Source organism: Ictalurus punctatus, chromosome 17 (genome assembly GCF_001660625.3).
Source record: "Ictalurus punctatus breed USDA103 chromosome 17, Coco_2.0, whole genome shotgun sequence".
NCBI classification, from domain to species: Eukaryota; Metazoa; Chordata; class Actinopteri; order Siluriformes; family Ictaluridae; genus Ictalurus; species Ictalurus punctatus.
The window spans coordinates 3727582-3742400 of NC_030432.2; the positions used below are offsets into that span (position 1 = coordinate 3727582).

Consider the following 14819-nt stretch of genomic DNA (forward strand, 5'->3'; position numbering starts at 1 on the left):
TTCTGACAGTCAGAGTATCAAAGCGTGTTACTGACGGACAAACTCGGTTTTAGTTAACATCCAATTTTTCATCGGTGGGTGCTATGTCTGCATTCGATGCACATGTATGTGAGTTTGGATGTGTTTGGACTCACTGCAATTCCAGGGCTGCCTCTGTGTCCCGGATCCCCTGGTTCTCCCTGTAGCCAGTAAGAGATTATTTAACAATGCAGCACTGAGTCACAGAATAAATCTCTCCTACTGACTGTATCTGATAGTATACACGGTGAATGTCTGTTCTTCTGATTGCTTACTTTGAGCTCTCTGTGTACTTCGTGAAATAGTTTGATACCCCTCTCACCAGGTATGCCAGGAAAACCTCTCACGCCCTGCAAAATAGGCACAACTGCATGAATCGCACTGAATAATAACTAAATCCGTTAATATCATTTGACGTACAAATCCACCATTGCCTGGCTCTACTCCAGTGTAACAATCAACTACTGTTTAGGGTTATTAAACTGGCTCAAGCCCAGCATTGTTAGCGATCTGTCAGGAACCAATATCACACTTTTATCAGAATGAGTGAGATTTATTAGCAGCCCTACAACTAATCTAACTAGGTTGGAGAGGAATCTTTGGATCTCCTCCATGCAGAAGATTGCAAACACCTGTATATTCTCATGTTTTGTCCACATGGACTGTTTTCTTCAATTCAGAACACAGGATTTTAATTAGGTTCAAATCTAAGATGGGCATTCTTTAATAAAATGTAATAACTGATTTATATGTTGTTTTTTTTTAAAAATATTTTTATTTTAAAGATGAATACCCCCAAGTCTGTACCTCCTGACAGAAGCGTTTGATAATCCTAAAATAATCCTGGGATTTAGCAGAAATCATGAGGAGATCTTTCTAAGATGCCCAGGACCTCTAACTAAGGCGTAGAGTGCAAATAAATGATATCCTAGGAAGTGAAAATCTCTTGAATGCAGGCAAATTTGAATAACATTCCTCTTTATTAGATTGTTTGTAAACAAATACGAGTATTAAGCCAATTTCATGATATTTTCCCCCCATGACAATCTTGGAATTGTCTTACTCATCTGCCGTATAATTTATTTTAAACATTTATTTCCAGGATGAAGCAATAAACAAAACAATTTTAAGCTTAAAATGACTAAACACTGTATGTCCAGAAATAGGCTTAGTGGTTTAACATATTTCCTACATGATAGACTTATTATAAAAAAAATATGAGATAATACAGAAAACAGCATCTCGGCATCTTCTGCCGTCTTGGAGATCTATGGAGATCACGTCATATTACATGACAACGCCAGCTCTTTCGAAAAGCCAACTTATCTACACTGCGAAAGTGAAGAGTCTGTCCAGTTTGCACAGTGGACTTGAAAAGATGCATTTTAATTGTGACTGGAAAAATTTCATTTACGTGTGTTAGTGTGGATTAGGTTTGAAAATCCGCCACCATGTTTTTCAGTTGGTTTGGGAGCTCACAGTATGTAGATTATTTATTTATTTATTTATTTTTACATCTAAGGTTCTCCAAAGAACGTGTCTTTGCTAGAAAATAAAAAAAGCCAGGGGGTGCACTTACTTTTGCACCTCGGGGGCCAATCATTCTGGGTCCCTCTACACCCTGCCAGAACATCATAGTATTAAAAATGTACATACACCAACAGCACTGTATGATATCCGATATAATAATAAGATCTGTATTTCTTAGCCAATTTAGGAACAAATCGCTTAACTCTACTTTATTATTTTATATCAACACTGCGCATTATAAGCGTATATTCTTCAAATAGAAATATATGCATTAGCGACATATATAAAATACATCAATCCTTTATATATTAAATATAAAGTTATAGAGTCTATATAAACATCTAACATTAACCAGTTAGTTATCTTTGCTAATTTCGCCGTTTATTGAATTCAATCATCTTTTCATCTAAGCCATAAACTGTAACCATGATTTCCGTGGTGAAAATATAACAAGTGTTCTCTTATGACTAACCTTTTCTCCTGGAATGCCAGGGTATCCTCTTTTGCCCTGTGGACATTCAATATTAAATTATTAAAACTTCCAATTTAATTTGGTCTGCCGCAAGACATGGATTTGTAATTCGCTCTCATTCTTTTTCTGAAGTACGACATATGAATAATTAAGTCCTAGTAGGTTTGTTCTCGTACTTCAAGTCCCACACGTCCCATTGGTCCCATTGGTCCACAGTCACCTGGTTGTCCAGGCTCACCCTGTAATACAAACATCACTCAAAAGAAGTGGTACAAAAGCATATACAATGAGTAGCTATGACTGACATTAAGAACATTCATTTACTGTATGTCACACACAGCATGTAATATTTAAGTATACAGTCAGTATGCTTACTGTATGACAGGTGGAACTCATACCTTTGGCCCATCTCTACCTGGCAAACCTTTTTCTCCAATCACATCTTCAGGATATGGGAAGGAGTCTGTGTCTCCCTGAAAGAGTAAAAACCTTTACTTTAGGAACGTAGAGGAAAAACCAAGGAAGCTGTTTTAGCAGGATCTATGGAGGATTGCATCTTTCAAAAATACACAGTTGTGTGTATGCAAATAGATTCATTTCACACCCACAATGCTATTTACTACACCTGAAAGTCACGCCGGAAAAGCTGCTAGTATGTGCAAATTAGTACAGCCAAAGGGTGGGTATTAAATTTGTGGAAGTCCAGGAGTTAAAGACAAAGTTTTACCATTGATCAAATTTTACTAATATTGAAAACTCGAAATAATCAGAGTTTGTCAAAATGCTGATTATGACTATGGTATATTTTGATTTCATAAGATATTACTGTCACACATTCATACCTTTTGATACAAAGCATGAAGAGTAATTATTAGCATACGGAATCATTTTTATACATCAGTGGAAAACTTCTTAATGTCTCCGTATAAATAATAAGAACAATTTATTATTTATGTAAGAAATATTAACAGGAAATCATGAGGAAATACTGAGCAAAATGCACACCTTAGGGCCAGGGGGACCATTTTCACCCTGGGGGAAAAAAAAAATTAAACATTTATACAGGCAAATTTCAATTTGGATTAGGAAAGATAAGTAAAACATAAATAACCATAACCACTTGAATGATTGCTTACACTATTAAAAAAATATCTTATCAAGCAAAACTTTCTTAAATATAGAAAAAAAAATCATCCGATATTTTTTAATGTAAGATTATTACAATTTTGTAGTCATTTTTTTTACTTATTTCAAGCAAAATATTTGCCAACACAGTAAGACAAATTCAAGCCTGAAATCAATAACTATTTCTAGAAATAGACGTAATAATCTTGTATTGCTTTTGTATTGTCTTGAACCTTTCACGATTCTGACTGACAATTGTATTGGGCTTACCTGTAAGCCGACAGATCCTGGAAGTCCTGGCAATCCAGGTGAACCACGTTCACCCTATTAACAAAGCACGCGTTGTTTTAGTATTTTTTTCCGTATTAAAACACATACTGCTTGAAATCAATTACTGTAATATTATTATTGCATTTCTGACCTTTGTGCCATTGCATCCCGGGCTACCAGGAGGTCCTTGAGGGCCTTCATCTCCTGGGAGTCCCTAAAACATAACACGGACTTCAGTACAGAAACTCTCATTCCTTTGTAAAGAAATGTTGCATAACTCTTTCATTTTTAACCTTTTTTTCTTTTACTTTTAACATTTAAATTCTCAGTGAGTCCAAATGTTTATCGGATACATACAGTGCCATGGAAGAAACTGATTTCGTCTATTATCGCATAACCAAATTATTATCAGACAAGGACAAGACGAACATGAGAAAACACAAAATATCTTTATAATGACCGTTTCATTCATTCATATTCATAATTCGTGCAAAGAAATTAAAAAGAAGAGAAAAAAACCAACCATTTCCCAAATTGCATGATTGCAAAACTTACAGGTATTCCTGCAGGACCCCAGGATCCTGGCTTCCCAGGGAGTCCCTAATAAGGAGAATTGAGAGTATTAATAGAGGAACGCAATACATGAGGCTTATATAAATTAATATAATACTCCACACACTACTACACACCATACACACCATACACACATACAAACAAAGGGGAAATACCCGTGAGCCTTTCGGTCCTGGAAAACCTGGTATTCCTGGGTCACCCTGTGGCATCAAACACACATATATTGGCATAGAAATAACTCTTAAATATTGTTTAGCATTTTAAAATCCAATGTTAGAGTTGAATTTAAAGCTTCATGTGGCAGACCATGAAGCCCGGGGGTCCAGGTTGGCCTTCATCTCCTGAAAATCCATCTTCCCCTTGTGATCCAATCAGACCTGGAAAGCCTTGCTCACCCTGAGAAATGAGAGAGGGAAGAAGAGAGTTCATACATGAGGTCCAAATACCAAACGTGTATTTATCGACTACAGCACAATTACAAATACATTTACAAATCCTCTTGACCATTGTCTTCTTCACTCACTCACTCACTCACTCACTGACTTTCAGTAAGCGCTTTATTCTGGTAAGGGTCGTGTGGATCCAGAACATATCCCAGGAACACACCCTGGAACGCACCCTGGATGGGATGCCAGTTCATCACAGGGCACAATTCACACACATTCCCAACTGGGATCAAATTATCTTAACCAGTCTACCTACTGGCATTGTTGGGAGATGGAAGGAAACCAGAAAAACAAGAGAAAACCGACACACACACACACACAGAACATGCACAGAAGTTTTACACAGACATTAATCTGAACTCAAGATCAAACCGAGGACTCTAGAGCTGAGAGACCATGCTGGTGAATCTGGGGTTCACAGAACCACAGTTACATACATAACTAGTTCTTCTTCACTCCTCATAATCGCTAGGGGTGGAGAGACTCATCTGGGTAATGTATGGTACAAAGCCATGAGGAACTGACACGCCTTAGGACTAACTAGAAAGGGCAGAGATTACCACCATGATAACACCACTGGGAAGTTCAATTGGAATCTTTTAGAACCTAAAGAAGGTACATAGTGATGCCCCGGTAGCAGCAACCAGACCTTGGCAATCGAGTGTCGCCTCTAAGTAATGTCCATGAAGAGAAGCTGCTCCTTGTAGAGTGGCATGTGATGGTAGGGGCTGGTCACATCCATAGACCATAGACCCACCCAATGGGACAGTTCTGCTTAGACAAGATTGGCCCCACATGTGATCTGAGGATCAAATGGCTTGATCAAATGCATGTCCACTCACTACTGATCGAGTTTAACCCCCTTAAATCTAGAATTAAACGGGAACTGCTATCCTTCTTCTGAAGGCAAAATAAGTTCAGTAGAACCCTTGTTTAATCTGGGGATTACCTTTTGATCGCACATCTGTACAAGAGCAAACAAAGTGAGAGTTGGCAGAGGCTGACCCAAACCCATTTATTGACATTGGTGTGACCGGAGTTGAACATGGTAGCTCAAAATCTAGGTCGTTATCAGTCATCTCTAGTAAAAAAAAAAAAACTTGGCAAGGCTTAGAAAGTGCACTCGCCACAGCCAAAGAGATGAGAGGAGGACAGGAGGACAGGCTACCTAAGTGGTATACATGTGGTCCGACGTGGAGAAAGGGCAAGATGGCTGAATGACAGCGGTGTTTATTGTAATCATAAATTCCCCTGGGACTTTGTATGAAGATCTAGACTTACAGTCCATGCCACCACATACACATAATGCATGCAGGTGATTCTCACACCCCCTGGTGGTTAGGAGGAGTGAAACATAAAAATACAAATTTGAATACTGTATGGTTTATAATATCTGAATGTTTATACTACCTGAAGATTTTACAGGACACTTTTGGATGATTTTAAAAAGATTTTTAGAGAGTGTGTGTCCATACATGTTTTGAGGGTTAAAATGTTCAATTCTCAAAGGGACTCATGAGCATTGCTTTTTCCATAAACACGCTCACAAGTGAAAATGTCCTTTGTTGATTTGAATGGTCCATTTGCTGGTATGTGAAACATATATGCTATTTACAAATAATCAGACTCACAGACTTACAGTATGGGCAAACATGCACACTTGTTCACACACAGAGTTACAGGTGTGTGACTCTTGTTGAAAAAAAAAAAAGCATGCTGTATTATCAGATGCGTGTTGTAATCCAGACCATCAGATAGCTTTGGGCACCTGGGTGGCCTGGGTGGGCACCTGGGTGGCCCATTGAGCTCCACAAGTGTCAGCTTATGCCTGTGAAGGCTTATGTACTCCAGTGGTGCCGGCCAGATGAGGAAGGTGGTATTGTTTTACTGCTTAATGTCAAGAACTCATGATTTCTTACAGTCTAACATATGTAGCTCACTTTGAGTTTACTGTCAGATTCACACCGGACTCTCAACAACTTGCTTTGTGTGTGTGTGTGTGTGTGTGTGTGTGCTCTCATTTGTGCTGTTGGATTTTCAGTGCAAAAAACACAACCAAAATCTGTTACCCATAATATTCTAAATGGTATTAATCCAAAACACCGGGCATGTTGGATCATGAACACAGTCTGTTGGAAAACCTATTCTTCATTCAGTCATTCATCTTCAGTAACTGCTTTATCCTGGTCAGGGTCATGGTGGATCCGGAGCCTATACCAGAATCCCCCGCAGCGAGTCGGGAATACACCCGTACTGGTACACCAGTTGATCACAGGACAGTTTTAGCAGAGCCAGTCAACCTCCAGACATGTTTTGGGAGGTGGTGTTGTCATTCAAGTTATTCGGATAGACACTAGAGGGCAACACTTGCATGGAGTTCATTCATCGCTGGGCAAAGCTCTAAGTGTCTTGTGGCACCAGTTTCTTCTACATAATATTACTCTATTCAACATACTGAGTCCGATTACAAAAACATCTGCATACAAAACGTGGGGCACTTTTTGATAATACCATACTGTAGTCTTTTCATCAAGCAGGATGCCATATTGTTCATTCTTCTTTTTGTTTTTTTTTTTACTTAAAATACATCATTATATCTTAAACCTTAATCCTTATAATCCTAATACCAGATAAAGTCAGATAATTTTTAAAGTACATAGTTTCTTCAGTTTCTCCGAACACTATGTGGACAACGGTACGCGACGTAATTGCCTTTTACTTTTGTCAGAGAGTGCCAATAATAATAATAATAATAATAATAATAGAATGTGCAGGATTAAGCTGCCAAATAAGGACGGAAGCCATACTGTTCACTTAAATTAAGACTATTCATGAAGCAATATACTAGATTACTACAGTGTTTATTTCAGTACTTGTCATTTTCTCTTTCAGACTGTACATCATCATATTATTCTTTTATAATTATTATACATTTGACAACAAAGACAACAAATTTTCTGTCCTTGATGTTTTGTTGTTGTTGTTTTTTTTTTCAAACTTAAAGTCGATTGCTCATTTTTAAAAGCAGTGGTCTGGACGTTATTAAAAAAAATCCCATCTCGGACACTTTTACTGAAGATAATCTGGCAACTTTGGAGGCATGAACAGAAAATGTTCTTATGGATTATTAACATGATTAATAGAAAAGATGGAAACAAAAGTAAGTGTGGACTCACTGATAGTGTAAGGAGTGTGTGTGTCTATATCTATCTATCTATCTATCTATATATATATATATATATATATATATATATATATATATATATATATATAGTGAATTGTTCTAATGAAAAAAGAGGACATGTTTTATAATAGAATGAAAATGAGTCTGCAGTATGAATAGCACATAGTAATATGATTTCTAGCAAATGGAGATTAGAATATTAAGTGACCTGACAGCAATCAAAAGTCAAAAGTCGGATATGATGCATACCTTTTCTCCTTTGACTACACTGCAGTCGCACTCGGGCTTCCTGTTAACGCCACATTCCTGGGGAAATAAGGAAAAAAAAAACTTTTACTGTTCTGAAGTCAATTACAAATCAAGAAAAGTAGATACGTTTTCAACGAGAACCCACAAACAAAGCTGAAAAGAAGCATGCACTCATTACAAAGCACACACACACACACACACACACACAAACACGTGCATTTTGCTCACTTGAGACAAACAATCTAGAGATAAAGATCACAGTGCACATTTGTTCTGACTAGTTCATTTCTGGGTTCATCGGGATCAGCAGAAGTACACTGGAGTCTGAAGGAGCCTGTGTCTGAAGGGCACATAGCTGATTGGGACAGGTCCCGGATGTGTGTTATCTCACTTAACCCCTAACCAGTCATGACAGAGACGAAACCTGCGATAGCAACAATGTTTCGCATCACTGTGTAACACAAGACAACTTTGTCTGCCGTAATGTTTGCATTTTTGTGCGTTTTCTGTGAGCATATTGATTGGCTCTTTGTTCCCATCAGTTGTTTGGGTTTCCTGACGCATGCGATGCACACACACACACACACACACACACACACACACACAGAGATTTCTATTCAAGATTTTGGACACCCCTTCTAACAGAAGGATTTTCCTTCTTCTTAACTGTAATATAACTGTCTATAAAAAAGTCTTCAAAACTAAGAAGTAACACATGAAATTGCAGTTTTTGCTAGATTGCATGCAAATGCATTAGCACACAGCCCAAAGGACACTGGGACAAAGCGTATGCTGCATTTATACTGTATACTATATTTTACAGGTTTAACGATATGGCGTTTTTTTCAAGAAGATACCTCTTGGTATCAAACAGAACGTTCAAAAATAACTTGGGATGATAACATAACTCGGAAGTGGGAAGTCAGAAGTCGAGATTATGTCAACATGGACGTACGATATGTTTTAGCAGAGACACAGAATTAGGATCCATGTGCACAAGGTTTTTGAACAGAGAATTCGCCAGTGCCAAAAATAAAAAATAAAAAAAATACAAAAGACAGAATCAGAAATCAGGGTTGTAATACAGGCCGGGGTCAAAACAAAGAACAAAGGGACTATACAAAGGAAAAACACACACAAACTATGCATTAATACACAGCTTAGAACACACACAAACTGTAAGACTTCACAAGATCATTGTACTTTTTATACTGGTTCAAGAGGAATTACTGAGTTCAACTGAAGAAGTGGGAGAGAATTCAGAGAAGGGCGCCCTCTGGTGGTCTGGAGGAAGGGGAGCCCAGGCTAGATGTTATAACTCGCGATCTCCTCAAGACAACTGTATAGTCAGTGTTATAGCTTCAACACTCTAACATGTCTGTATGTTGCTTGATCTAGAATATACCGAATGACTCATTTAAAAGTAAAGAAGTGCTACTTTGCTTACTGCCGATGCTGTGAGCAGCCATGTTGATTTGACTCCAAGTTGAGGTGACCTTCCTGACTTTCCCACCAGTAATTCTGATTTGACGAGGCGATTTTCTTTGGCGTATCCTAATTGTAGTTCGGAGTTTTAGCCAAGCGCAGCATTAATCGTGCCCACACTTGAGTAACCGCCTATTTTGAATCAGGTCACACTAAAGAACCACATGAGCTCATTACAAATCGCAAGGTCTATGCTCATTAGCAAGCAGGAATTGGAAATGTTCCCCAAATCATTAATGTCTTGTCTACGGGAGCTCTTTTGGCAAGTTACGATACTGATGGTTAGCGAGAAATGGAACGGATTGGCAGAATCAAGAGTACCTTACACCAGCGCTAACAGCAAAACCTTTGTGTTGGTTGGTGGAATTGAATCTAATTGAATCAAATTTGGCGTACACTTTATGGTTACATCCCTACTAAATAAATGAATTGATAGATATAATAATACACTGGATATATTATAGTCATAAGGTACATGCTTTTTCATGTCCCTGGGAAGGAATAGTCTAATACACTGATATCTTTATTTTTTTTAATCAAGGAATGTTAAAACTTAGCGTTCCACTCCTTTTTATTTGTATATGTACGGTAGGAAGTGAATCTCTGTCTGCTCTGTTTGTGAATGCATTTTCTTAAAAATTCATGTGAAGGTAGATTTAATTTGATGATTTTCTTGTGCGTACGAGTATATGCTTCAACGTGCATCTTTACTGATATGCAGTCACCTGGACCTGCCCACAACAGCTGACTGCTGAGATAAGGAGATAGAGATAGATAGATAGATAGAGACAGAGAGAGAGAGAGAGAGAGAGAGAGAGAGAGAGAGAGAGAGAGAAATACTGTGCAAAGAATCAGGAGGATGAAACAGACATCAGGATCTTGGTGACTGTAGTATCGTCCATTAAGAAGTAGTGTCTATGTAAATGAATGCAACACACGTCACATGACCGAAAGCTCATCGTACTGTAGCTGTAGCACTGTTGCGGTGTTTCCCCTGCATAGGCGGTACATTGGGTGCTGCACCTAGGTACGCTGACAAGCATACTGTCCGAACAAAACCCCATTTCATATATGAATCCTTTCAGAATAGCATGTGATTCCAAATTGGTGCTGTCATTGATGCAGATCGTGGGCCAAAAACATGGAGAGAGATGAGATGGGAGAGAGGAGAAGGAAGGGGCGGAGCAACCTAAAAAAAAAACCTCCATTGAGCGGCAGTTCTGCAGGCGGACACGCCGTGTCGATGGGAACTTCTGGAGGAGCACGGGCAGACTGGCGAGAACTGACTGAAACGCTACAGTAACTCAAGTAAGCACTCGTTGCAGCCGTGGTGAGAAGAAAAGCATCTCAACACACCAAGCCGTGAGGTGACGGGGCAACAACAGCAGAAGGTTCCACTCACGTCAGCAGATAACAGGAATCTGATGCTACAGTGGGCACAGGCTCACTGAAACCGGATAGTTTAGGATTGGAAAATCATTTCCTGGTCTTTATTTGTCCTGCAAGCTTCATATCGTGCATGAAAGGGAAAGCCTCACGTACACAAGTTCTACTCGATCAGATGTACCTTCCTGCCAAGTTTTACTTTTCTTTTTTTTTTTTTTAACATGAATAATATGCCTCTTGTTAGTATTTGTATTTGCATCTGTGTGGAACAAATGATCAGTTTTTTTTTTTTTTTTTTTAAATGAAAAAAATACCTCAATGTCACAACAGGATGATACGCACCCACAAGAAAACCTAACGCCATCTTACAAGCTACGAGGTGCATGCAGGTGTCTTTGTCACATGGTGAATAATGTGTCGTGCTTGGAGATTATAAACCCAACCCACCACCCTGCTCCATCCCACCCCCAACCTCCAACCCCCTCCCCCAACCCTAACCCCAACACCACTGCTCAACACAGTATTTAAGGCTGATTACAAACAGAGGACCAGCTTGTGGGAACTGAGTACAAATAAGTTTATTTTTCAGAATGCACTGAAAGGATGTAGGTCAATTCAGGTCAATTGGACACACACACACACACACACACATTGCATTCCACAAACTCAAGCATGCTCCAGCATTACACATATTCATAATATACAGGTACTTAGAAGAAAAAGTGTGTGTGTTTCTTCCAAGTCCAATTGACATAAGCGTTTTTAGCCATCGATCACGCCCTTCATGTGTATCGAGTTCATGCAAATCAACATTTGAGTCCAGGTATCTACATGTGACTCTCATCCATCAAAATGCATCGAATTCTCGAAGCTAATGAGGGTCCCACTGATGCGCTCGCAATTTCAGAATCTTCCAGAAATACCATCAGGCCATTCAAGCACTTTTTTTGAGTTATTGTGGCTGTATGTTTTAGAGTCGCTGTCCTCTTAAAACGTCCTTCTTCTCCCCAGATTCACTTCCTTGTCTGATGAGATTAAAATCTCCTCTTATACGTCCCCAGTACGTCGCTCCACGTGTAATGCCCCCGTACCGTTTGCAGAGAAGCGGCTCCATATCATGATGCTCCCAAAACCGTGCTTCACTCTTGGTACGTTATGGTGGTCTTCTGTTCAGACGCACAACCCTTCTTTCTCCAAACTTGACGTGTTCAATTATTCGTATTTTATTCCAAAAGCGTTCTGATTCGTTTAATTGCTCGTGGGCAAATTTTAGCCGAGTTCAACAGAGGGGTTTTGTGTAAGGCGCAGGTACAGAGATGATTGTAGTGCGGTTCACGGCTTGCTGTTCTCTGTGTAACTGTGGTTCCTGCTGCTTTCAGGTCATCCTTTTCACACGACTGCTGGCTTCTCGGTTACCTTCTTTATCAGATTTCCTTTAAGCGACAATTTATAAAGGTTTTTCCAAGCAGAGTCTTTAATAAAAGCTCGTAGAACTGTCTATTTGAATTTATTTATTGAATGCGTCGCCGGTTGGATCGCAAGGGATCGCACAGCGCCGAGTTGAGTCCAAATGCGTCGATCCATAAATGTATAAAATACGTGCTCACCTAAATGGGTATCATTTGTCCGTCAATGCATCTTAAGGCAGCGTTAATCAAGTCCTGAACTTGACAAGTGCTGACAATGACAAATGATTCTCATTCAGACTTGTGCACGCACTTCCCAGGATGAGCAAGTGATACAGAGAAAACCACTTCAGAGTCGGCTGATACTCATCAGCAGTAACGCATGACGGATTTCATGGATTTAACACTAGCCTGGAGCCACCGCACTCATAATATACTCACTCCGTCTGCAAAGACTGCAGACTAATGGACTAATGAATAGACTTTCAGTACATAGCTTTTAGAATGTAATGGACTACTGAAGCCACTGGAAGCATTTCAATGATCATAAATACAATAAATTTAATGAACGCTGTCATGACCACATTACCCATCAGCCCCTGCATATCATGAGATCAGACTCACCTGAGTCACGTTAATGTCTAATGAGCACTAGTGTTTAGGTTCTGTAGCACTCTTCGGCTAGCGTTTGTCGTGTTCATGTGTGTTTCATGTTCGTGTTTTGCCTAGTTCTTGTTCCTCGCTTGCGTCCGCCTCCGACTCCAATCCCTGACATGACGTAAGACCCAACTATGGATGCAGCAGACATGTTTCGGTGCATGTTGGCCCAGAATGAACAAATCCGGCAGAACACGAGAGAGCTAGACCGGATCAGTGCCCTCCCGGACAGGCTCAAGCTGGGGCTTCCCCAAATATTTTTTTTTTTGGTGGGAGGGGGGCTATAACCTGCGTGTCAGCTGGGACTAGTCTGTCGAACATGGGCGGCGGCTTTACAGATGGGCTCGTGCTGGACTCATGCCAGAGACCTACAGGGCGACCTCTCCAGCCCAGCTCATGCCAGAGGCAGTGGTACTCATGATTGGTTGCATGGATTTGCATAAACATTTGAAGCCATGTTAGGGAGAAGATTCTGAGGATGTTTTGGGCGTGATCATACATATGGGGTGTGTCTAAATGCAAATCTCAGGAACTGTTGGTGAGATCAAGCTGAAATTTGGTACAATCTGGATTTTTAACGATGGCTCGATTACTTAAAAAAAAAACATGGCTGTCATCAGCCAATCAGCTTTCAGTGTTCTTAAAACTTGAATAGTTTGTTTATCTGGGTTGTCTTTAGTGCTTTACGCAACTTGGTAAGAACTGCTACCAGGTGCACTACCTGCGAAATGTGCTTGGACCCCAGAGATCCCCACTTGCCACTCGTCATACGTAAATGTTTGAATTTATTCCGGATATATTATGGACAGTTATCTTAACTTTGTATGATGGCAACATGAAAGCAGTCAAACATGACAATGCCTGAAAATACCCCGCCCCCATGTACATATGTGAGCTCACAGACGTGCACGATTGGCCGGTTTTGCTCTGGTTGACAGGGGACGGAGAGTGAGTATACCATCCCTCCCACCCAGAGTCCCTTCAACTGCCTCGTCTTTTTCACTACAGCCGTATGTTCGTGTTCATGAACGAGACATGCTAATCCTCAGACAGACGGAGAGAGACAACAACTGAGAGGAGAGGGTAACACTTCAACGATGCCATCCTTCATCAGCCCTTCCCAGCATGCCATACACACTCCCACATATCCACACACACACACACACACACAAACACACACACATGTACACCAATAACACCAGCTACCATCGACTTTGACTTCCTGCAGCTTGGCATGCCAGGGCTCAGTCAGACCTTTTCGGCTGAATAAATCATGCAGAAAGAAAAACACGGTATAAAATGCGCGCCAGAACACCTCAGAGTCAACAGCCTGATTGAGACAATGAACTGAACAGAGGCTAAAATCACACAAATCAGACAGGGATGTGTGATGAGAAGATTAGCAGGAAAAGACGAGCTGAAAGGAGATGCGAAAATACAAGTGAAGTTAAAGTCTGAATTGACTTTCTCAATTCTATGCAAAGTACCGTAGATACGATGCACGGTAAATCATAAATCACTCAAACCACTTGCTCAATAAGTCCTTGGACCAGTCTTATGGCATTTATTTAGTTCCCCACTCAGAACTTTACGTCCTACGTACAAATTATTCCCACTATGTTCCTACAAGAGTCTTGTCAGTTGCTTGTGTGGATGTAGGGTTAACCGGTGCTAGCTGAGTGGTTAAAGTGACTGGATGGAGTTTAAATCCAAGGACTTCCAGAGAATGTTACTTCTGGGTGACCTTGATAGCCTGTCTAGATCAGGGGTGTCCAATCTTATCCGGAAAGGGCCGGTGTGAGTGCGGGTTTTCATTCCAACCAAGCAGGAGCCACACCTGATGCCACCTGTTTAATCAGTTGATCTTGGCTTTCAATAGACTCAGGCGTGGCGTCTGCTCGGTCGGAATGAAAACCTGCGCCCACACCGGCCCTTTCCGGATATGATTGGACACCCCTGGTCTAGATAAACCCATCTGCTAAATTAATAAAGGTACCATTTGGAAAAAGTTGTCGAGC

At 40.2% G+C, this 14819-nt stretch overlaps 1 protein-coding gene across 1 annotated transcript in view; it reads right to left on the reverse strand.

Moving 5' to 3' along the window:
- Positions 1-14819, reverse strand: part of col4a3 (collagen, type IV, alpha 3) — a 43800-nt gene that overhangs the window by 27043 nt on the left and 1938 nt on the right. The window contains exons 2-14 of the mRNA XM_017490515.3: positions 7868-7924; positions 4295-4384; positions 4144-4188; positions 3971-4015; positions 3567-3629; positions 3416-3469; positions 3026-3052; positions 2419-2493; positions 2197-2259; positions 2021-2056; positions 1598-1639; positions 294-368; positions 135-179 (exon numbers count right to left, since the gene is read on the reverse strand). Of these exons, the coding sequence (XP_017346004.1) occupies positions 135-179; positions 294-368; positions 1598-1639; positions 2021-2056; positions 2197-2259; positions 2419-2493; positions 3026-3052; positions 3416-3469; positions 3567-3629; positions 3971-4015; positions 4144-4188; positions 4295-4384; positions 7868-7924 (717 nt within the window). The remainder of the gene's footprint in view (positions 1-134; positions 180-293; positions 369-1597; positions 1640-2020; positions 2057-2196; positions 2260-2418; positions 2494-3025; positions 3053-3415; positions 3470-3566; positions 3630-3970; positions 4016-4143; positions 4189-4294; positions 4385-7867; positions 7925-14819) is intronic.